General features: G+C 39.7%; 1 protein-coding gene across 1 annotated transcript in view; it reads left to right on the top strand.

Moving 5' to 3' along the window:
- The window catches only part of LOC117524952 (protein unc-13 homolog C-like), a 495,429-nt gene that overhangs the window by 214,407 nt on the left and 255,639 nt on the right, over nt 1-25,383 (top strand). The window contains 2 exon segments of the mRNA XM_034186767.1: nt 5,220-5,309; nt 11,949-12,077. Coding sequence (XP_034042658.1) covers nt 5,220-5,309; nt 11,949-12,077 — 219 coding nt within the window.

Below are 25,383 nucleotides of genomic sequence, written 5' to 3'. Positions count from 1 at the left end.
GACCAGGAGGACCAGTAACAAAATTGGTGCTACTGGTCCTGACCAGTAGGCTCAAAAAATATTTCTCTAACCCTGGGAATCAGTGCTAACCCCTAAGCCACCATGTCACCCCTAACTCATGTTCATCATTATTGAAATAAAGTTTCAGCACAAAATAGTTCCTTTTTCAAACCTCGTGTAGGAAAAATTCTTATCTGCTTTCTCAGCTATAAGAGGATTATTACTGTAGAATAAGGTTTTCCATAATTGCCAGAGAAAATCTGAAAAGCATCGGACACGCAAAGATTAGTTACCGTTTGCTGGTCAGTCTTGGAACACATCCTAAGGCTAGAAAGAATGGCAGGAGCACACATGCCAGTTTGGCAAGAAGTGATTGAAAGAATGCAGGCCGCTATGATGGACAAGTGACTCAACTCACAGGTGAAAGTGGGGGTTTGGTATGAACAGTGATTAATAATAGCTTACTAACCTTTGGGAAAGCCCCATGCTGTTGTCACTGAAAGAATTCACAGCAAAGAAACAAGACCCAAACAGAATCTTCGTAATCCACCGAGTAACTGATTGTGTTTGGCATAAAAATCCATTTTTAAGACTGATGTTCACTGACCAAACCATTGTATAATACAGACTATTTAAATTCAATTCATGTCACTGCATAAAAGTTAAGTAGTGGTGGCAAATTTTTAAAATTATTTGTCCGTTTTTCTGTTTTGTTAGCAGTGTGTTCTGTGTGAGAGAATAGAAAAAGAAACAAGGATCAGGATGGTTATCTGTTACACCCTTTCTCATTTTAACTTATATATATATTTTTTTTTATTTATTTTTTTTTCATTTTTCTCATGTTTGGATGGAAGTACTGAAGCTGGCTGCACTTTTTGGCTTGGGGGTAATGCTTTGCTTTTATGGTATGACCACCTGTGAAAATCAGTGTTAATATTTGGTACATTAGCCGTTGTTTGCAATTACAGAGGTCAAACGTTTCCTGTAGTTTTTCACCAGGTTTGCACGCACTGCAGCAGGGATTTTGGTCCACTCCTCCACACAGATTTTCTCTGGATCTTTCAGGTTTGGAGTTTCAGCTCCCTCCAAAGATTTTCTATTGAGTTCAGGTCTGGAGACTGGCCAGGCCACTCCAGGACCTTGAAATGCTTCTTACGGAGCCCCTCCTTAGTTGCCCTGGCTGTGTGTTTGGGGTCATAACCTTTTTAACTTGGAAGACCCAGCAATGACCCATCTTCAATGCTCTTACTGAGGGAAGGAGGTTGTTTGCCAAAATCTCGCAATACATGACCCCGTCCATCCTCCCTTCAATACTGTGCAGTCGTCCTGTCCCCTTTGCAGAAGAGCACCCCCAGAGTATGATGTTTCCACCCCCATGCTTCACGGTTGGGATGGTTTTCTTGGGGTTGTTCTCAGCCTCTAAACATGGTAAGTGGCGTTGATCCCAAAAAGCTCTGTTCTGGGCTCATCTGACCACATGACCTTCTTCCATGCCTCCTGTGGATCATCCAGATGGTCACTGGTGAACTTCAAATGGGCCTGGACATGTGCTGGCTTGAGCAGGCGGACCTTGCTACCCTGCAGGATTTTAAAGTGGATATGACACTTAAAGACAACATAGTCTTATTACATGTAACAAAGGTTATATAATTTGGTCAACCTAAGCGTTTTGGGAAAATGGATGCAGTTCTCCCGTTATATATAACATTTGAACGTCCCACCACTGAAAAATGTGCACGCCCCTGAACAGCTTCCCGCTGAGCACTAAGCCTAAAATACGTCACAGGCTGTAGACTGTATCGGCTTGCGCGCCTAGCGGCCGTCGTTTACACTTTTTTTTAGCGGCAGAAACTTTGATTAAACACAGCTCTCAGGGACTTGTTTGTCGATATGCCTGACCAGTGTGTAGCAGCATATTGCACAAACACAAGGGCGAAAGGTTTTAGCCTTTTCAAGTCCAGGCAGATTGATCGAAAGCTGCGGTGTTGTGTGATGCACGAAATGTCCGGCTGCCGCTCGCTCCGCTCGCACACCCACATTTGCTCCAGGCAGCAGACACTTTCCTTTACCGTCTCTATGTTCTTTCTCACTGCTCACAGGAACACATAAAATGTCAACCCCAAATAATATGTTCACAATAATCTTGCAGCATGTAAACACGACGGCGTAAACACGGCAGCGGCATATAAACACGGCAGCGGCATGTAAACACGACAGCGGCATGAAAACACGACAGCGGCATGAAAACACGGCAGCAGCATGAAAACACGGTGGCGTAAACACGGCGGTGGCGTAAACACGGCAGCGGCATGTAAACACGGCAGCGGCATGTAAACACGACAGCGGCATGAAAACACGACAGCGGCATGAAAACACGGCAGCAGCATGAAAACACGGCGGCGTAAACACGGCAGCGGCATGTAAACACGGGAGCGGCATGAAAACACGGGAGCGGCATGAAAACACGGCAGCGGCATGTAAACACGGCGGCAGAGGGTAAACATGACGGCGGCATGAAAACACGACGGCGGCGTAAACATGGCGGCGGCATGTAAACATGACATAATTAGAGTAATTAGAGTGTTATAAACAGCAGCAACAAAAATCAAAGCCTCCCTTACCATTCCATATTCTGCAGCCTTTCAAAATCCATCGGAATTGGCATGTCTCTTGCCTCTGCTTCGGCTCCGCCATAAACACCGTCGGCATTATTTTCGCTGCCATAATGCTCCTGGTTTGAATGTTCGTCCGAAAGATACGGCTCCAATCTATAGGATCTAATCACTGCTGCAACATCCTCAGGATCCGAGTCAGAAATAATCCACACTTGAAGAGGAGTCAGAAAAGTTCTTGATCTCGTCACAGTCTGAGGTCCATCTGTTGTCGATCGAACAGACAAAGACGGGACTCTCCAGCCTGTGTCATCACGGCATCATGTGACCGTTGAAGGCGCGCTGTCCAATTAACATACTTTTGAGAAGCTGTACAAACTTTATTTTTCAGTGATAATGAGTATAATTACTTTCAACTTACTATAAAATATGTATATTTTGCTACTTATATCAGTTTTCCCTATTTTTTTGAGGTGTCATCTGCACTTTAAACCATGACAGCATCATGTGTTACTAATGTAATCTTTGTGACTGTGGTCCCAGCTCTGTTCAGGTCATTGACCAGGTCATCCTGTTTAGTTCTGAGCTTTCTCAGAATCATCCTTACCCCACAAAGTGAGATCTTGCATGGAATCCCAGACCAAGGGAGATTGACAGTCATCTTGTGTTTCTTCCACTTTCTAATAAATAATCATAACAGTTGTTGTCTTCTACCAAGCTGCTTGCCTGTTGTCCTGTAGTCTATCCCAGCCTTGTGCATGTCTACAGTTTTGTCCCTGGTGTCCTTAGACAGCTCTTTGGTCTTGGCTATGGTGGACAGGTTGGAGTGTGATTGATTGAGTGTGTGAACAGGTGTCTTTTATACAGGTAACAAGTTCAAACAGGTGCAATTAATACAGGTAAAGAGTGCAGAATAAGAGGGCTTTTTAAAGAAAAACTAACAGGTCTGTGTGAGCCAGAATTCTTGCTGGTTGGTAGGGGATCAAATACTTATTTGCAGCAGTAACATACAAATAAATTATTAAAAAATCATACATTGTGATTTCTGGATTTTTTTTTTTTTTTTTTTAGATTGTCTCTCACAGTGGACATGTACCTAAGATGAAAATTTCAGACCCCTCCCACTCAGAAGTGGGAAAACGTGCAAAACCGCAGGGTGTTGAAGTACTTATTTTCCTCACTGTATATGCCTCACTGTATGTCGCATCAGCGTATGAGTTGCAGGACCTCCCACACTAGTAAAAATAAATAAATAATCCAAAATATGACTTGTGCTCTGGAAAATATTGTATGGTAGTATGACACTGTGTTGTAGCAATATTCATGTTGCATATCAGTTTTTTTTTTTTTTTTTTTACTTTTTTAAATTTTGTTTGTTGTTTTTGTCTCAAAGACAAATGCATTCATCTTGCACTTTGAAAACAAACATCATAAAAGACACATTCACAGTGAGACATAAAATTCCAGACTTCTTATAAATACGGTGTCGCTGCACTATGTTGGTTTGTTCACTGTATGTGAACGGTTTGTTTGCCTGGAGGCTGTTTGGTTTATTTTTATTGCAGACTCCACTTTCACATCTAAAATAGACTTTTCCCTAATGATCATGGGTCCAGAGAGCGAGAGAAAGAGTTCACTGTGAAGAAACAGTACAAACCACTTCTCACAAACCATGTATTTATGAGTCTCTCTTTTGAAATGTTCAAAATCTGTTGCTCATATAGGGCAGCACGGTGGATCAGTGGTTAGCACTGTTGCCTCACAGCAAGAAGGTGATGGGATCGCTTCTCAGCTGGTTGTTTGTGTGTGGAATTTGCATGTTCTATGTTTGTGTGTGTTCCCTCCGGGTGCTCCGGTTTCCTCTCACTTCCAAAAACATGCAGGTTAGGTGAACTGGAGACTGTAACTTGACCGTAGGTGGGAGTGCGAGTGTGAATGAATTTGTCTGTATACATGCGACCCTGCAATAGACCAGCATTCTGTCCAGAGTGTACCCTACCTCTTGCCCAGTGATCACTGGGATAGGCTCCATCTACCCCGCGACCCTTAATTGGAATAAGCAGGTATAGGAAATGAATGTTGCTCATAGAAGCTTTTATTCTGCTGATTAACCCGATGTGACCACATATTGACTGGCCTGTCTTAGTGTAGTCCTAAAGCCTGCTTTGGTGTTTTATTTATTTATTTATTTTTTTCAATGTCGTCTTTCTTGATTTTTGCTTTTGTGATCCATTGTAATTTTATTGACAAGTTAGAGGAGGGACAGAAAACAAACTATTTTCAGCGGGCTAAGGAGAAGTAAGATAATGTATGAGGTGGTTATGCATTTCCTTGTTGCGGTCAGTGGTTCCCCGTGACGGGCCTGTGCCCTGCCTGATCACTTCATGGCCCTGAATTAGAGCTTTTCATCAGCAGAGACCTGCCTTGTCCACTAAACGATTAGATAAGACAGTCATTTTGTTATGATTGCTGGGCCTTGCTGTGTAATCAATGTCAGTGTTGTGGCCTAAGTGCTGTGATGTGGTGTGTGGGTGGCTGTTCTCAAATAAGATGTCTCCTCTCCTCATGTATTTTTTCCCCACTTCATGTCTGTTTCTGTCTCTTTAGGATAATTTTCCTGCAGGAAACCCAGAGCGACTTCAAGATCTGAAGTCCACCGTTGATCTGTTAACCAGCATTACCTTCTTCAGGATGAAGGTAACCAATGTGTGATATAATAACGCTACATCAGTTTTAGATAAATTTGAAAACACATGTAATAATGGGTGTTTTTACACTTATTAGTCTTGATACTGTGTGGCTTTTGTAAATATTATTTCATGATGGCAAAAAAAAATTGCCCTTGACTGAGCAACTGAGGAACCTTTTAACACATAAAGTCTCTCCACATTCAAATATAGATTTAAACTTAGGAATTTAAATTTAGAATAAGTGACGTCAAGAAGAAAACTGTAGTTTTATGCCACAGTAAGAGGAGATGCAGTTTGTGTTGTCCTGCATACTTCAGTATACCTCTACATTTAAAATACTTTCACGTCGGTCTTGTTTCCTCTCCACCTTATAAACAGTGTCTCTAGCTGTCTCCTGCTATATGAAGGTCTCCGCTCCACTCTGCTCTCCTTTGGCAGGAGGGAGTTGGGGTGGGTGTAGAGCTGGAGCACCAATGCATAGCTAAGATGGCAGCTGTGAGCGAAGAAATGAAAACTGTCAGTTCAGTTTAAGAGCGCGCTCGCTCCATGCCATACCGATGCTGAACTCTATTGTGCATAAGCAATAGCAGTCATGTTTACATAAATTCTTGTCACTTATTTTTCCATTAGCATTTATTTTACACATATACCAAAACGTGTACACATAGGTAGGGTTGGATAAGAACCAATTTTATGTCATCGGGATTACATAATCAGATTAAAAAATAAGTAACTATAATCAGACCAAGATTGCATTGGAAAATGTATAATTACATTAACACTGTTAAGGATTACTTGATTACATGACATACAGTTAATAGATGATAATTTTAAAATAATGATTTTTGCAGTGATCCAATGCTACTAAATCAACTACTTGTATAATTGAATGAGAAGCAGCTCATCCGTGTAACTACTAGAGGACAATCTTCAATTTTTAATCGCTAGTCTCACTTTTTTGTAACACTTTAATTGTGATGTTGCAAGTATAAGAAGAAAATCTCCAAAAGATAGAAGACTCAAGCAGCAGCACTTCATTCATACCACTTGATAAAACAGCTTTCGATTCCTGGAAATATCTCCATCATTACCTGAGGCCATCAAATATGGCCATCAAGTATTGTGAAGGGTTTCAGTCCATCCGTCCATCCGTCTGCCCATCCGTCCGTCCGTCTGTCTGTGCTCAACATAAGTCCATTCCTATTACTACCAGAGTCTTCAAATTCACAACATTCTTGGGACACGGACCTTGGACAAGTTCAAAGATGGCTAATCTTGACCTATTTTAAGAGGCATTTTAAGAGGTTAAACAGTCACATTCTGTTTCAGTCTGTTCAGTTTTGTTTTTGAGTGGCAGGGGTGACAGCCAATCAGAGTAGAGCTGCACTGTGATGTCAGTGGCTGGTGTCTCCAAAATCGCTTCGTTTTGTGTGTTTATATACATGTTTCTCATATATTATATAAAAGCTAGCGAGAAACAAACACTTCTAAAACTGAAAATACTTTTTATGTAACCTGATAACATCTCTGGAGTGATTTTGCAGACGTTAGCGTGCTGTGCATGCTAACTTCCGCTAACTCAAAGCTAATTTTCTATGGAGTTTAATTTGTCTTATTAATACCTGCAATTACACAGAGGATGATCTACAAATATTGCTTGATTTGCATAACTTCCGCTCGTAACAAGCAGGGCTCGACATAGCCGTTTGCCCACTGGCCCGACGCCGATTTGGCCCACTTTCGGGCCACTACGGGCCAGTACAATTTATCAAATGATGGCCCGCTCGGGCCACTACAAAAATACGCAAAATTCTATTTATTTTACCATATTTTGTGGCGTCAAAGTCGAATTTCTTCACATCTCTGTCTCATCAAACTTCACCAAGTCCGCCATGTTTGTTTTGGCCTCGCACCACGCTTTGGGTTGGGTATCGTTAAGAAATGATTTGATCCACCGATATCAATAGTCATTTTGCTTAACGATTCCCTTATCAGTCTTTCAGAGTGGCCGTTGTTTTTGAGGGTGTTTGTTGGGAAAATGATCATTTCTCTGCATTGATTACAGACCCTGCAGCGACTCTGTAATCAACTACTTCTGCAGAGCGACAGCACTTTGAAGCGTGAACCGATGAAGCAATGCTTCCGCTGGCTCGTTGGAGTTTATCTTAATTTTTCCCCAATAAAATCCTAAAGAGCATATGCCTGTGAATAATATATACCCTTTTATGTTAAACCGACCTGTTATGGTCTTCTGAAAAAGTTGATAGATGTATTTTATAATTTAAAAAAGGGACAGATGCTAACGCGTTAGCATGTCTATGGTGTTTTCAATGTTAAAGTTAGCATTAGCTGTTTGCATTTCAGCACGTTTGTGTGCATTTGTTTTCTGTATAATTAATGGCTCATTTGTTGTCATAAAAGAGTCAAATGTATTAAAAATTGTATTTTTTTTTAATTTATTTGTATTTATATATTAATAATAATAATAGCAACAACAACAGCAATAATAGTAATAATAACTCTTCAGAAGCGGCAAGTCCGCTTCTTAACTCCTCTGAAAGCCATTAAAATATGTCAATCGTGACTGAGTCACTTTTGTGCAGATTAAAGTCGCTAACTGGGACTCTTGTCTTGTTGCAGTCAAGAAACGAGAATCGTCCCCCGTTCCGTTGGCACAGCTCCAAACGCTGCACAGCTCTCTGCCGAGACAAACTCCGGTCGGAATTAATAACTTCAAAACGAATTGCTGCTTTAAATAAAATGACACCTCTTTCCAAACGCTGTAATACAGACAAACTACAGTAGACTAAAATTATTTTTTCCTCCCAAAATGAGACGCCCTGCATTCTTTATGAATTACATCCTGACGTGTAGCACAACCAGCTGCAAGAGCTCAACTCAGATGTATGGAAAGACATTCATGCCAATAATGTCTGAAAGGAAATGCTTTTGACAAAAACTACAGATTTTGTTTATTTCTATTTATGTTCAGAGATCAAGGAGCCACCGTGTAGAGTTTATTTAGGTCCAGAGTTTAAGCTTCCAGTGAGCAATTTCATATTTATTTACTTTAAGACTCAATAAAATGTTGTTGACATAGAAAACCTGTAAAGCCAACTTTTAGTACACAAAATTCACAAGTGGTATCGATAAAGGAATAGATAAGGAATCGGATTGATAAGCGAAATTGAAAATGGTATTGATATCAATACCCATCCCTAACCACGCTCCATGCTCCCGCGGAATCTCGTGCATATTGAAATGTATGTTGTCGATGGAGCGTGTATTCGACCGTTTCCATCACCGATCTTCGGCAGTGTTCGTTAGCATCTTTAAATGCGCTGGAAGCTGCAGGAAATGAAGACGAACAAGACACATATCTAACAGAACGCTTTGAAATTGGAATTGAAATACACTCAACAAAAATATAAACGCAACACTTTTGGTTTTGCTCCCATTTTGTATGAGATGAACTCAAAGATCTAAAACTTTTTCCACATATACAATATCACCATTTCTCTCAAATATTGTTCACAAACCAGTCTAAATCTGTGATAGTGAGCACATCTCCTTTGCTGAGATAATCCATCCCACCTCACAGGTGTGCCATATCAAGATGCTGATTAGACACCATGATTAGTGCACAGGTGTGCCTTAGACTGCCCACAATAAAAGGCCACTCTGAAAGGTGCAGTTTTATCACACAGCACAATGCCACAGATGTCGCAAGATTTGAGGGAGCGTGCAATTGGCATGCTGACAGCAGGAATGTCAACCAGAGCTGTTGCTCGTGTATTGAATGTTCATTTCTCTACCATAAGCCGTCTCCAAAGGCGTTTCAGAGAATTTGGCAGTACATCCAACCAGCCTCACAACCGCAGACCACGTGTAACCACACCAGCCCAGGACCTCCACATCCAGCATGTTCACCTCCAAGATCGTCTGAGACCAGCCACTCGGACAGCTGCTGGAACAATCGGTTTGCATAACCAAAGAATTTCTGCACAAACTGTCAGAAACTGTCTCAGGGAAGCTCATCTGCATGCTCGTCGTCCTCATCTGGGTCTCGACCTGACTCCAGTTCGTCGTTGTAACCGATTTGAGTGGGCAAATGCTCACATTCGCTGCCGTTTCGCACGTTGGAGAGGTGTTCTCTTCACGGATGATGCGAAGGAGATGTGTTGCACTGCATGAGGCAAATGGTGGTCACACCAGATACTGACTGGTTCCCCCCCCCCCAGTAAAACAAAACTGCACCTTTCAGAGTGGCCTTTTATTGTGGGCAGTCTAAGGCACACCTGTGCACTAATCATGGTGTCTAATCAGCATCTTGATATGGCACACCTGTGAGGTGGGATGGATTATCTCAGCAAAGGAGAAGTGCTCACTATCACAGATTTAGACTGGTTTGTGAACAATATTTGAGGGAAATGGTGATATTGTGTATGTGGAAAAAGTTTTAGATCTTTGAGTTAATCTCATGCAAAATGGGAGCAAAACCAAAAGTGTTGCGTTTATATTTTTGTTGAGTATATGTTTAAACTACAACCACCAGGAAAGAGTTTTGCTAAAGGAATTGGTCAGAAGAGGAAGAGGAAGCTTAGTGATGATGAGTTAAGGGAGAGAGACAGGCTATATGAAAGAAACAAGAGAAGAGAGGTTTTGTCCTGACCTGGCTACAGAAATGGCCGTGGCTTGGTCATGACCAAGAGAAGAATGAGGTTTTCTGCCAAATCTGCAGGGCCTATCCATCGTATGCTGACAAGTAAGTAAAGTTTATGCTTGGTCCTGGTAGAGCCTGGCTGTTTTGAAGCTAGTTTAAAAGTCTAACCAGCTTGCCTTTGTGGAAACCCCACGGTGACATTAGCAAAGGAGCCAAGCATAATATTTTTTTTTCATTTTTTAGATCAATAACTCCAATCCAGACAAGGCATACTTTTTAGTTTTGATATGGACCTACATCTGTATTTTACATTTTTGACTGTGAGTTAGCCAACTCTGAGGGTTGCTAAAAAATGCCTTATAAATTTTATGGGAGTCACTTTATTTTTTTACACTTGAGAATGCCCTTGGATGAATTCTATTTTTTTTTTTTAACTTCATGGTCCATAGACTATTTTATGTTTTTTTATGGATTGGTTTATACTATTTAGGCAGTTTTATTTGCAGGATTTCAGGGTGGAATATCATGAACTCTCACACGCAAAACCATGGGCCAGTGCTCCCACACTGTGGGCCACTAACGTCTAAATTCTACTGGCCCAGTGGGGCAAAATTGGTTTATGTCAAGCCCTGACAAGTAAATATTGTTTTTGATTGATTGATTGATAGAGGGGCTTTATTGAACATGTGCAAATTGTATGAAAGACAATAGGATCTTAATAATTAATTAAACAACTCTAAATTATAAAGAACACAATGCTCATATGGCTGAGGGTATTTTAGCATTGCATTGCATTTTTGATTTTAAAAATGTGCACCACAAGAACAGAAACATTGAATGCAATTTGTGTAATGGGGTTTAAGACAAACATGCATAATTTACAGATAATTGAAATAGATATGTTTTGAGATACTTTGTTCGATTATTTAATAATCAATTATTTGATAATTTAATTTAAAAATTATTTTGAGACAAAGTCCAGGCTGTACCTTGCCTCACTCCCTATGATTGCTGGGATAGGTTCCACCCCCTGTGACTCTTAATTGGACTAAATGGGTATAGAAAATGAATGAATGAATGCCTTTAGCCCTGCGATGGACTGGCGTCCTGTCCAGCATGTACACCGCCTCACTTCCTATGACTGCTGAGATAGGCTCCAGCGTCCCCGTGACCCTTAACTGGAGTTAAGTGAGTATTGAAAATGGATGGAAGGATTATTAAATAAAGAGAAAATAGTTGGGGTTGTGTACTATTTGTTAATATGATGTACACCATTTTCAGTAATCAGTTTTGAAGTACTCCTAAGGTACTCTGATGTTACTTTTTTTGCAATCTAACGGATAAAAAACAAATATACTTTATTGTCCCTGCATGAAAATTTTGCTTGGGCTAAAGTGCTACAACAGCTGCAGAGCAGAAAATTGACACACAAGACAAAAAACAAATACAATAGATATAATTACAGATGAAATAAAAAGCCTGCCTTAAACAGCCTAAAAGATTTTTAAAAATCAGTTTAAAACCTGAATACCATCTCCTATGAAATAAAAAACCCTATCAAAACAGTAATGTTATAAACCAGTGTGCAAAATAAGTGCAGAGAGAAGCTTCAATAATGGAGATCCTGTCGAGATGAATCTTACATCTTAATTATGTTACTAAATGCCCATGTAATTCATTGCAAATGTTCATGTAATTTGTGTTCAGTAACTGATTACATGTCAAAATACTCTGACACAACTCTGTGCATTGGTCATCAGTTGTCATATTTGTGATTGATACACTTGGTTACTCCATTTTCAGGGAACTGCTGTCTTTATATCAGTATTCCAAATGTATTTTGATATGTACTATGAATGTAAAAAGTGTTAAAAGTTGTTATACACTTTTGTTATTTTATTTTATTATCAGTTCTGTTGCCACTTTGATGGTAACACCTGCAAATTTATGTGATCACTGTTGATATTATGTTTGTCAATATAGGTACAAGAGCTCCAGAGTCCACCTAGAGCCAGCACGGTGGTGAAGGATTGCGTGAAAGCCTGTCTGGACTCTACATACAAATACATTTTTGATAACTGTCATGAGCTCTACAACCAGTTGTTGGATCAGGTAACAGCTCCCAGATTCTTTCGACATTGGTGTCTTAAATTTTCTGTCCATTAAAAAGTGAAAGCTGTGGGGAAGAAATTAAGAAAGCTGAAATCTGCAAACTATAAAGCTGCAGAGTGAAGTCTTAGTGGCATTGGTAGTTGTTGGAAACATCACAATCTAGTAAGTTCATGTATTGGTCACATAAAAATATATTGTTACTATTATCATTATTATTAGTAGTAGTATTAGTATTATTATTGTTAGTAGTAGTAGTAGTAGTTGTAGTAGTGGTGGATTTTTGTTGTTGTTGATTATTGTGATACGTAACAGGAGAGAGATGCACACCAATGTTTATGGCCCATTCACACACTGACGATTAGACAGCTGTTTGCCGATGGAGAGTGAAAAATTGCTTACCGTTAACCAGCACCAAGATTCCACAGGAGTTAAGTCGATGTCAGTCAGGCAATGCTGATGTTCTTTGTGATCTTGGAAAGACTTTCAACATGTTTAAAATCTTTGATGTGTGCTAATATGCAGGCAACAGTTGAGCTCCGCTAAAACTATGTCACTTCTGCTAGTACCCCGTTACTGCTCCTTTGTCCTCTGCTGACCAACGTCAGAGGGTTGAGTGCATGCACTATCTCCTCTGGATCCTTTGGGCATGAAGTAATATGTAAAATATGAAGAAATGTGTAGTAAGTGAAGAAATTGTTGAGTTACGTCGAGATTATATAGTCTACATCAGGTGATGTCTCAAATGTCGAGTCAACGATCAGCTCCGCCGAGCTACGCTACGGCTCCGCAAAGTGCTCTACCAAAGCACCCGCCCTCTGATGGTTAAAGTTGAACTGCATCCAATAATAAGTCAGTGGACTGTCGCAAACATCGCCCTCTGCTGAGCTACGTCGACCTGCATTGAAGACAGGAACATTGGACCCTTGGTGCGCCTCCTCTGGTGTTTCACAGAGATTTTTAATAGGGGTTGACTCCTATGGATTTTTAATGACCGATAGGTTTATATCAACAAGGTTTGGAGGCAGATACAGATGTTTGATGCTGATATTTGCCTGCAGTAAAAAGTGTCAAAAAGGTGTCAAAATGTAGTATAGCACACCCTTAACACATAACTTTCTTTATATGTTTTGCAGCATATGTTTAATTCAGAGAGGTTTTCAACATGACCTTCACACAAAAAGTGCAAGGAGCTATAAATAATATAACATTAATAAATTAAACAAATGAACACAAATAGATACAGCCAACATAGCTCCACTTTGCAGTCTGCTACCTGCCAGTCTGTGGAACAGCACCCTTCAGTGATGACAGGCTGAACTTGTGACAGCAGTGCTGTGGGTGGGACTTTGTTACGAACCAGAAAGCAGAGAATCATATTTTAAAAGTGGTATGGGCTAACACTCTCTCAGTGCCTGAAATAAGGTGCCATTAGTGTCATATGATGGGACCTTCTCACACATCAGTGGATCTATGTGAAGCAGAATAAATTAAAGTAATTCAAGATTTGAAATGTTTTGTAATCTACTGTAACTGCCACAAGTGGAGGTAATATACTGTAACTTAAATATGATGCATATTTCATATTTCTGTTATATTTCATGTTGTTTTATATATTGTTTTTAACCTTTTAAATGTTATATGTGTAGGGCATAAATAACATTTAAAAGGTTAAAGACACCTTAATATTTGTTGGACATAGCATTTGCTCCTTTCTTCAAAACTGACAAACAGTAGCTTTCATCTAGTCGGGACAGAGAGCTGTGTCAAGCAGTTTTTATCCCCCAGTGGGCAAAGGCCTGAAAGGGGATTATGTTGTAGCGGTTTTCGTCTGTCTGTAACATCCATGTGTCCCAAAAACGATATAAGCATTCTGAAATCAACTCCTCTTGTATTTTTTGTAAGAATTTTGTGAAACTTGGTACAAACCCTTGTTATAGGTTGGTAATACGCATATTATCATATCATTTGAGTTGGGCCAATATTACCAGAGTTATGGCCCTTGATTGACAAATCTAGACTCCGTCAGTGTCATCAGTGGGTGCCTGCATTCTAAAATCAACTCATCCCATGTTTTTAGAAGGAAATTCATGAAACGTGGTACAAATCATTGTTATAGGTTGATAATACACATATAATATTGTACAAGCTTGACATATTTTGGCAAAGTTATGGCCCTTTATTATCAAACACTGTCAGTTTCACAGGTTGGTGTCTGCATTCTGAAATCAACTACACTGGTCAACAAAAAAAACAACTTTTTGTCTGCTACCTGAAGAGAAACAACTGATTTTGACTAATTTGAGTATGCTGATTTCAAATATGCAAACAGAATTTCTCTAGCACGTCAAGATTTTGAGTTATGTGACTATACCAATAAACGCCAGTCGCCAAATTGTTCTCAATGATTTTATTAGAAATGAACACAACTGGTGAAAAAAAATTACACAGATACCAAAATATCAATCATTATGAGGAAACCCAAATTAATACACTCCACAATTAGTCTTAACAGTTCAAAAGTGAGCCAAACACTTGCTCTTGCGCTTGTGGGTCACAGACGTTTCACGCTGTAGAAACCAGTAGTAGTCACCCATCATGTTTGCATTATAATGCCCCTGGTACCTGGTCTCCATTTCAGAGATATCTTGGTGGAATCTTTCACCATGCTCATCACTCACATCACCCAAATTGGGTGGAAAGAGAGTGCAGGAAGTGAATCTTAAGTGACATTCTGCAGCCCATGCGTTTGTATGATTTAAGCAAGTTGTCAACTAGTTCTTCATAGTTTGTGGCTTTGTGGCTGCCCAAGAAATTCTGTACCACTTGCACAGATGATTCCCATGCTCTTAGTTCAAGGGGTCTGAGCTTAGATGGAAAGTCTTTGTCTCTAATAAGCTCACGTATTTGAGGTCCATCAAAAATCCCAGCTTTAAGCTTGGCATCACTTTGGACTGCCCCAAATTTTTGCTTCAGGTATTTAAAGCCATCTCAGCTATGATCCATTGCCTTCACAAAGTTCTTGATGAGGCCAAGTTCTATATGCAGGGGAGGAAGGTATACTTTCTGTGGATCAATCAATGCCTGGTGTTTTACATTGTGTTTTCCAACTGTGTTGGACTCGTTCCGGCCACGTCTTGATTTTGATTTTGATAGATTGTTCCTTTCTCATAAACATTTGCAGTGTGCTAGATTTGATGCATTTGCCAAATATCTGTAGGTCTCTTTTTTCATATTTTGCATTTCTGATTTTAGAACATTGAACAAACTATTTTTGAGGCTAGATTAATCATATATATATATATATATATATATAGATGAGGGCTGTCAATAAAGTATAGGTCCTTTTTATTTTTTTCAAAAACTATATGGATTTCATTCATATGTTTTTACGTCAGTCATGCTTGAACCCTCGTGCGCATGCGTGAGTTTTTCCACGTCTGTTGGTGACGTCATTCGCCTGTGAGCGGGACGTCCCGCGGCGCTCCCAGGCATCGTCGTCTGCCTGTTTCAAGCTGAAAACCTCCACATTTCAGGCTCTATTGATCCAGGAAGTCGTGAGAGAACAGAGAAGTTTCAGAAGAAGTCGGTTTCAGCATTTTATCCGGATATTCCACTGTTAAAGGAGATTTTATTAATGAAAGACGTGCGGACGGGTCCGCGCGTCGGGACGCAGCCGGCGCAGTGCGTCGGCACAGGAAAAACACCTCCGTGTTGATAACCTTTTGTAAAATCCAGGTGGCTTTTGATGGCTTTCAGTGGAGTGAGTATATGAGAAATTGTTTAACAGCTGGACATGTTCCAACTTATCATTAAGGCTTCCAACAGAGGTGTGTTTCCTGTGGCGGAGCGTTGCGGCAGCTGCGAGCCGACGCTGCAATCCGCCCGCACGTCTTTCATTAAAAAAATCTCCTTTAACAGTGGAATATCCGGATAAAATGCTGAAACCAACTTCTTCTCAAACTTCTCTGTTCTCTCACGATGTCCTGGATCAATAGAGCCTGAAATGTGGAGGTTTTCAGCTTGAAACAGGCTGACGACGACGCCTGGGAGCGCTGCGGGACGTCCCGCTCCGTGGGAAGTCCTTAAAGCGACAGTATCACCTCAAAATCTCTCATCAGCTGTTAAAATTTTCACAGAAAACCAGCTTAATTTTTCGAACCGTGTCCACTTCGATGTGCCTCACAGGTTTAGAAAAAATTTTGATCAAACAAAGCGCCAGTCTCTCAGCAACTTCTCAGACAAAGGAATTCCGACGAGGGGCTGGATGACTCCTCCCACAAGGAGTGCTCACAGGCGAATGACGTCACCGACAGGCGTGGAAAAACTCACGCATGCGCACGAGGGTTCAAGCATGTCTGACGTAAAAATATATGAATGAAATCCATATCGTTTTTGAAAAAAATAAAAAAGACCTATACTTTATTGACAGACCTCGTGTGTATATATATGTATATATATATATATATATATATATATATATATATATATATATATATATATATATGTGTGTGTGTGTGTGTGTGTGTGTGTATGTATGTATTCAGTGCTCCAGCAGTATTCCATCACTTGATGTACATGTACCACAAACACTTGGTTTTCATCTGTAGACTGATCAAAGCAATCATTATAAAAAAATTACAAATTTCTGGCAATGTTGGCCCTCAATATTGGCAGTTTATTGATTGAATTGTTTTACCATATTTGGATTCAGCAACCCAAAATCACCCAAATTAGTGCTAAATTCTGTTTAATTCTAAAATTAGAAAATTTTAACACAATCTACATTTGCATGAGAAGCGCCATAATAGCAATAGATTAGCTAAATATTGGCATGTGCATAACTCAAGAACCTGATGTGTTAGACTAATTCTGATTACAGATTTGGAATCAGCATACCTGAAATACCTTATATCAGCTAATATTCACCAGGTAGCAAAACCATTGTTGACCAGTGCTATCACATACCTTGAAATGTTATCAAAATCTAGCAAGTATGTGTACCAAAGCAGCATTTACCAGCAGGGGATATTATGCTCTCAGAGCACTCTTGTTCTGTCATCTTGACAGTTTTTCATTCAACATTTTTGAGTGGGATTGCATTTTTTTTTTTTTTTTTTTTGCAATATACCCCCTTTAATAGGTGTCTTGTACAAGAGCTAGACTGATTTCATTATCAAACCAGCTCTATAAAGAATAAAACCTGGATGAAAAACTTTCTGAATCCTAGTTTTTTAACAACGTTTTGTTATAAAAAGTGAGGCTAGGCACTGAAGATGATCTTTTATGATCTTTAAGTTCTTCTGATGCTTTAGTGACCGTTTAGTGCCGATGTCCCTGTTCACACAAATGATCATGTGATCATTTGTAAACAGTATGTAAACGGTTCCATGAAAACTTAATTTTTGTTTTCATGTGAAAATGAGTGAAACCACCCCCCCACTTCTCTCTCGCTCTTCCCTCTGTCCTTGTTTAGCTTCAAAGAACAACATACTCGCTCTTGTTTTCTTCTCCAAGAAAACACAGAGCTTTTTGGAAACACAAAGCCTTTAGTCTGTAAAATAAGCCATTCATCTTTGAATGTAACAACAGTTATGGACAGAGGAGGAACTGTGGATTATTTAATGAGGGGTTTTGATTAGGTTTTGTCTTTTTCTCAGAGGGAGAGAGAGGCTGCTTTCAGCTGTTCACCGCAGCTTTAAAAAAAAAACCTCTCTGGCCTCACGGAACACGAACGTTGTTAACTGGCGGCCTCTTTTTTTTTTTAAATGCACGCATGAAAGCGGTACTTGGTGACCAATTACTCGCTATGTCCGGATCTGCAAAAATAAACTGTTATATCAGCATTTTGGCCGTTTTAATTACCCAATACTGATATCCCCAAAAATGCTGAATATTGGCGCTGATAATCGGTCAACCCCTAATTTTTAAGAATCTGCTACTTCAGCCAGTGTCAGTCACTTCACGTTATAGTGTGAATTGGCCATTAACATGTTAAAACTGGAAGAGTTTGTCAGACGAAATTAATATTCCATTCAAGGGATCCTGTCATCTGCACAAACCAATCCAGTCAACAGTTGTACGTAGCCCAGTAAGCCATCTAGACTCTTGTTTAAAAACCCAGGCAGACAGCTGAGCGTTTATAGAAAATTGACTTAATTTTTTTTTTTTTTTTTGGACTTATATCACACAAGTTGCTTACTGGCCAGTACTGATTTAGCGCACATAAATTCTGTTTCAATCACGTGGAAATTTTAGCGCTTAAGTCCTTAACAGGCTTTGAAAACAAGCATTATCGTATCACACTTTTCTGTCAAGTGTCAGCACCTGACACTTCCTCTATGACTTCATTTTTTATCACCTTTAACTTGTCATACAGCTGGCTCCTCGCAGTTCCACATTAGCAACTAAGTATGCTTTGTATAGCTATGTGACAGTGCCAGGAAGATGTAATTTCAGTCACTCAGGCTATATCTCATGAATGGCATTTATCAAACAATAAAAAAGTGCACTGTGACTCTTGTATACATTGCACAAAGGGTTGCCTAAGAGGAGTGATATAAAAGCTGCTGTTTTGGCAGGGCAGGGGCTGTCACCTGCAATAGATGCAATTTAAAGAGGAGAATAATGTGTAGATTGTATAATGCAAGTACACTGTCGCTACTACTGCACACATTTCGCATAATGCAGCAGTGGGTCATGAGCACCTGGAGGTATGAGACATAATTACATACAGTTGTGCTCAAAAGTTTACATACCCCTGTTCTTAATACCGTGTATTGGCCCCTTTAACATCAACAACAGCTTGGAGTCTTTTGTGGTAGTTGTGGACGAGGCTTTCTGATGGTAAAGCTGCCACTGAATATGTCTTGGACTTTATTTACATTAATTACAAAGAAATAAAAACAGTATGGCACTTTATGGTAAATCTGCATGGAGTAGACAGTTCTCAAAAACTGAGTGACTGTGCAAGAAGGAGAAGAGTGAGGAAAGCCACCAAGACACCCAGACAACCCAGGAGAAGTTATGGGCTTATGTGGCTGTGATTGGAGAAATTGTGCACAGTGCAAGCTTTGCATTTTGCATCACTACTCTTAGCTTCATAGTGGAGTTGAGCAGAGAAGGATTTTCTTTCACCAAAACAGATCAAATCCAGGCTTGCATCTCAGATGTACCTTCTGGCAATTTGTAGCTAAACTTTCAGGTCTTCTTTTTAAGAAAATCCTCCTCTGTTCCACTTCATCATGAAGATGGATACCTGGTGATACAAAAGCTGGCTGTTGCCATGTTAATAGTATGTATGGCCACACCTTTTCTAAGTGCCAAGCGAGCTGTGTTAGATGCTCGTGTGTGTCACCTGGAATTTGGCCGACACCTGCCGCAAGAGGGTTCAATAGGCTCTCACAGCACACTTTTCAGCCGCTGGTGTGCGCAAATAGCCGTAGCAACAGGTGTACGAGGCGTTGGAGGCAGCTCCGATTTCACACGTATTGGATACGATTCCTGCTTCGAGTACACTTAATGCGCAATTTGACTAAATTTGAATTATGTGTGAAGGGACCCTAAGATATGTACATTCATCTGACTCCAAATGAGAAATATGAGACGCTATGGAAAATGCAAATCAGTAATAATAACAACAATGATGACAATAACAATAATCATAATAATAATAATAATAATAGCAGTAATGCTTACTTTTGTTTTGACTGTTATTTCATTGCAGTCAACTATGAACCCAAGATATTTCATGTTTTATGTGGTCAACTTTATTACATTTGTAATATACAGTGATTCCTGCATTTAAGGCCTACAACACATTCAATAAAAGGTTGGGACACTAAAGCACTTTATAATGATGCCTTTCCTTCTCACAACACTTCAGAGACATTTGGGCATAAAGGATATCAAGCACTGAGATGTTTCTGTCACTGAGGTATTTTCTTTTGTCCCATTTTTCCTGCAGATAGATTTTAAGGCGTGCAAAAGTATGGGGTTGTTTTTTTTCTTTTCCAAATTCTCCACATATTTTCTAATGAGGGTAGGTCAGGACTGCAGGCAGGCCAGATCAGTACCCATAACCTCTTCCTCCACAGACATACCTTTGCAACGTGTGCACAATGTGGTTTCGCATTGTCTTTTTGCAAAAATGTATGACCACCCTTACAAAAGTTGCCTATTGAAGGGAGAATATATTGCTCTAAAACCTCAATATAATTTCTGCATTCATGTTGCCATCGCAGAAGTGTAAACTACTTTTGCTAAGTTTTATGCAAATGTTGATTTTCTCCATGTGCCAAAAATGATCAAAAACGGTAAATAATAAAAGCAACATTAACCAGTTGCTGCTCTTTGGCAGAATTTCTGTGTCATGCTTACCGCTGCCTACATTACTTATGCACTGGATGTAGCAGGATGTCACTGCTGTTAATTTAGGACAGTAGGCACTTTTAACACAACTGAGCTGGAGGCCCATGAGCATGTTGTTGACTGTAAAAAGACACCAACATACTTAATCACCTTTAACAATGTGTTTTCTCTTACTTGAGGGGAATACAGCTGAGCATACTCAGTGTACACTAGGATGCATACTGCATGAAATTGCTAGGGACAACATAACCTCGAGTGTCCTTTATACATGCATAGAGACACACACACATACGGGCAAGTTTTGCATCACTAGCCAGCTCTGTGCAGAAATATGTGTTTATTTATGTGTCCACTTTGGCAGAATTTTTTTTCCCGCATGTACAGTGGCGGCACATCCCCTCGGTAGCCAGTCATACTCCAGCTGTGCCAAGAGATCTGTAAGATATAAACACTGCAACTCCAGTTTCTTAAATTAGAGTTTACAAGTTAAAATTGATAGGAGTCCTATTCTTTATCCATAAGAATTTTTCATGCAAATTTTACTGGTGATGTTGTCTTAACTTTATTTCAGACTGGTCTACACTCGTTCTAATAGGATGCACTGCAGATTATTTGCTCCTCTGCATTTCAAGCTTCCCATTTAAAATATGTCTTAGGGTAAAAAAGATTTTTTTTTTTTGTCCACACAGGCTGATAAACTTAAAGATATACTCTAGCTTTGTGTTAAAGTACTGTACTGTGTGTGTACAGTGCATCTGGAAAGTATTGACACTGCTTCACTTTTTCCACATTTTGTTATGTTACAGCCTTATTCCAGAATGGAGTTTTTTTTTTTCCTCACAATTCTACTCACAACACCCCATAAGGACAACATTTTTTTTTTTTTTTTTTGCAAATTTATTAACAATAAAAAAACTAAGAAATCACATGCACATTTGCCCAATACTTTGTTGATGCATATTTGGCAGCAATTACAGCCTCAAATCTTGAATATGATGTCACAAGCTTGATGCAACTATCTTTGGGCAGTTTTGTCCATTCCTCTTTGCAGATGGGTAGCATAGCATAGGTCCACAGCCATTTTCAGATCTCTCCAGAATTTTTCAACGAGATTCAGATCTGGGCTCTGGCTGGGCCACTCAAGGACATTCACAGAGTTCTCCTGAAGCCACTCCTTTGATATCTTGGCTATGTGCTTCGGGTCGTTGTCCTGCTGAAAGATGAACCGTTGCCCCAGTCTGAGGTCAAGATCGCTCTGGAGCAAGTTTTCATCCATGATGTCTCTGTACATTGCTGCATTCATTTTTCCCTCATTCCTGACTAGTTTCCTGGTTCCTGCCACTGAAAAACATCCCCACAACATGATGTTGCCACCACTATGCTTTACTGTAGGGATGGTGCCTGGTTTCCTCCAAACATGACACCTGGCATTCACACCAAAGAGTTCAATCTTTGTCTCATCAGACCAGAGAATTTAGTTTCTCATGGTCTGAGAGTCCTTCAGGTGCCTTTTGGCAAACTGCATGCAGGCTGCCACGTGCCTTTTACTAAAGAGTGGCTTCCATCTGGCAACTCTACCATACAGGTCTGATTGGTGGATTTTCCTTCTAGAAGGTTCTCCTCTCTCCACTGAGGAATGCTGGAGCTCTGACAGATTGACCATCGGGTTCACACACACACACACACATATATATATATATATATATATATATATATATATATATATATATATATATATATATATATGTGCGTGTGTGTGTGTGTGTATACACACAGTGAGTGAAATAAGAATTGGGTCCACTGTCTATTTTGTTTTCAGTTTTAAGTTAAGTAACTTTTCCCACCTACAAAGACGGGAGAAGTCTATAATTTCCATCGTAGGTACATTTCAACCGTAAGACAGAATCTAAAAAAAAAAAAAAAAACTCAGAAAATCACATTGTATGATTTTTAAATTATTAATTTGCATTTTATTGCATGAAATAATTGGATTCAGTAGAAAAACAGACCTTAATCTTTGATACAGAGACCTTTGTTTGCAATTACAGAGGTCAGATATTTTCTGTAGTTCTTCAACAAGTTTGCACACTGTAGCGGGGATTTTGGTCCACTCCTCCATACAGATCTTCTACAGATCTTTCAGGTTTCGGGTTTCACCTCCCTTCAAAGATTTTCTATTGAATTCAGGTCTGGAGACTGGCTAGCCTACTCCAGGACCTTGAAACGCTTCTTACGGAGCCACTACTTAGTTTCCCTGGCTGTGTGTTTCAGGTCATTGTCATGCTGGAAGACCCAGCTATGACCCATCTTCAGTGCTCTTACTAAGGGAAGGAAGTTGTTTGCCAAAATCTTGTGATACATAACCCCATCCATTCTACCTTCAGTAGGGTGCAGTCATCCTGTACCCTTTGCAGAGGCCCACCCCCAAAAATGATGTTTCCACCCCCATGCTTCACAGTTGGGATGGTGTTCTTGGGGTTGTTCTCATCCTCCAAACATGGCAAGTGGAGTTGATACCACAAAACTCTATTTTGGTCTCATCTGACCACATGACCTTTTCCCATGCCTCCTCTGGCCACTGATGAACTTCAAACAGGCCTGGACATGTGCTGTTTTTGTGCACCCTGCCCACTGCTGGAAGCTCCTGTTTACTCCATAGCTTCTAGCAGTGACGCAGCTGAGAGGAGCCGTGAAGCTCAATTCTCTACACGTGTGTGTTACGAGATTAGGGCCCTGTCCCACTGGGGAGAGGATTAATTGCGCATGAATTGAGTACACAAATTACGGACATTCGTTGTCGTCCGCAACAAAAATGGCTACAAATGACAAATGTCCCAGTATGAATTATGGATATATTAATAATGTATAGCGAATATATGATGAACAATCACAGTTGTATAATGCATGTAGTGAGGAAACGGATCAGACACATTGCGATTATCACGGCAGTATTAAATCTTTTATAAACATAGGAATAAATACTGTAACAGCTGCAACTGTTATATCAGGCCTTGACAATGTAAACAAGTCAAACAATTACCTTTTTAGATGGCTCACAATGCTTTCTGCACCATAGTTTGAAGTGTGTTTATACTTCACACTTTGAAGTGACTTTTATTTGTTCATGCTCATTAAAATTCACCAGAATATACAAAATTTGACTTGCTCTTTTAAAACAATTTTGTGGGAGATCCCCCAGACCCTCATAGTTTGAAGTGAGTTTTCTTTGTTTCAGAGGGCTTCATACCCATTAAAATTCACCAGAATATACAAAATTTGACTTGCTCTTTTAAAACAATTTTGTGGGAGATCCCCCAGACCCTCATAGTTTGAAGTGAGTTTTCTTTGTTTCAGAGGGCTTCATACCCATTAAAATTCACCAGAATATACAAAATTTGACTTGCTCTTTTAAAGAAATTCTGGGGGAGATCCCCCAGACCCCCCATAATCAATACTGTGTTTTTACTTAACAGTTTGAAGTGAGTTTTCTTTGTTTTAGAGGGCTTCATACCCATTAAAATTCACCAGAATATACAAAATTTGACTTGCTCTTTTAAAGAAATTCTGGGGGAGATCCCCCAGACCCCCCATAATCAATACTGTGTTTTTACTTAACAGTTTGAAGTGAGTTTTCTTTGTTTTAGAGGGCTTCATACCCATTAAAATTCACCAGAATATACAAAATTTGACTTGCTCTTTTAAAAAATTTCTCGGGGGAACACCCCCAGACCCCCATAATCAATAGTGTGTTTTTACTTCATACTTGAAGTGACTTTTATTTGTTTCAGTGGGCTTCATACCCATTAAAATTCACCAGAATATACAAAATTTGACTTACTCTTTTAAATAATTTTTGTGGGAGATCTCCCAGACCCTCATAGTTTGAAGTGAGTTTTCTTTGTTTCAGAGTGCTTCATACCCATTAAAATTCACCAGAATATACAAAATTTGACTTGCTCTTTTGAAGAAATTCTGGGGGAGATCCCCTAGAACCCCCATAATCAATACTGTGTTTTTACCTAACAGTTTGAAGTGAGTTTTCTTTGTTTCAGAGGGCTTCATACCCATTAAAATTCACCAGAATATACAAAATTTGACTTGCTCTTTTAAAGAAATTCTGGGGGAGATCCCCCAGACCCCCCATAATCAATACTGTGTTTTTACTTAACAGTTTGAAGTGAGTTTTCTTTGTTTCAGAGGGCTTCATACCCATTAAAATTCACCAGAATATACAAAATTTGACTTGCTCTTTTAAAACATTTCTCGGGGAACACCCCCAGACCCCCATAATCAATCGTGTGTTTTTACTTCATACTTGAAGTGACTTTTATTTGTTTCAGTGGGCTTCATACTCATTAAATCCAAATCTCGACCCTAGTGTATTGAAGAATTATAGACCGATTTCAAATCTATCATTTTGTTCTAAAATTCTGGAAAAAGTGGTTTCGCGACAGCTCATGGACTACTTCACTGAGAATAATCTTTTTGAGCCACTGCAGTCTGCTTTTAGAAAATATCACTCCACAGAGACAGCACTTACTAAAGTAGTGAATGACCTTTTGCGAGCAATGGACTCAGATACCACTACAGTCTTGGTGCTGCTGGATCTTAGTGCTGCGTTTGATACTGTGGATCATCATATTTTACTCAATAGGCTGGAGAATCACTTTGGGATTACTGGAACTGCTCTTGCATGGTTGACGTCATATCTGTCCAGTCGTTCTTACTGTGTATTGTGTAATGGCAACTCCTCTGATCGTAGGGATGTGAAGTTTGGGGTTCCACAGGGATCCGTTTTATGCCCCCTGCTTTTTTCCCTTTATGTAGCACCCCTTGGGAATATACTGCGGCGCTTTGGGATTCCCTTTCATTGCTATGCTGATGACACTCAATTGTACATGCCAATAACTGCTGGTAATCTCATTCACATAAAATCTGT

The sequence above is a fragment of the Thalassophryne amazonica genome, chromosome 2, assembly GCF_902500255.1.
Source record: "Thalassophryne amazonica chromosome 2, fThaAma1.1, whole genome shotgun sequence".
NCBI lineage: Eukaryota > Metazoa > Chordata > Actinopteri > Batrachoidiformes > Batrachoididae > Thalassophryne > Thalassophryne amazonica.
This window is presented reverse-complemented; position numbering and strand designations above follow the sequence as displayed.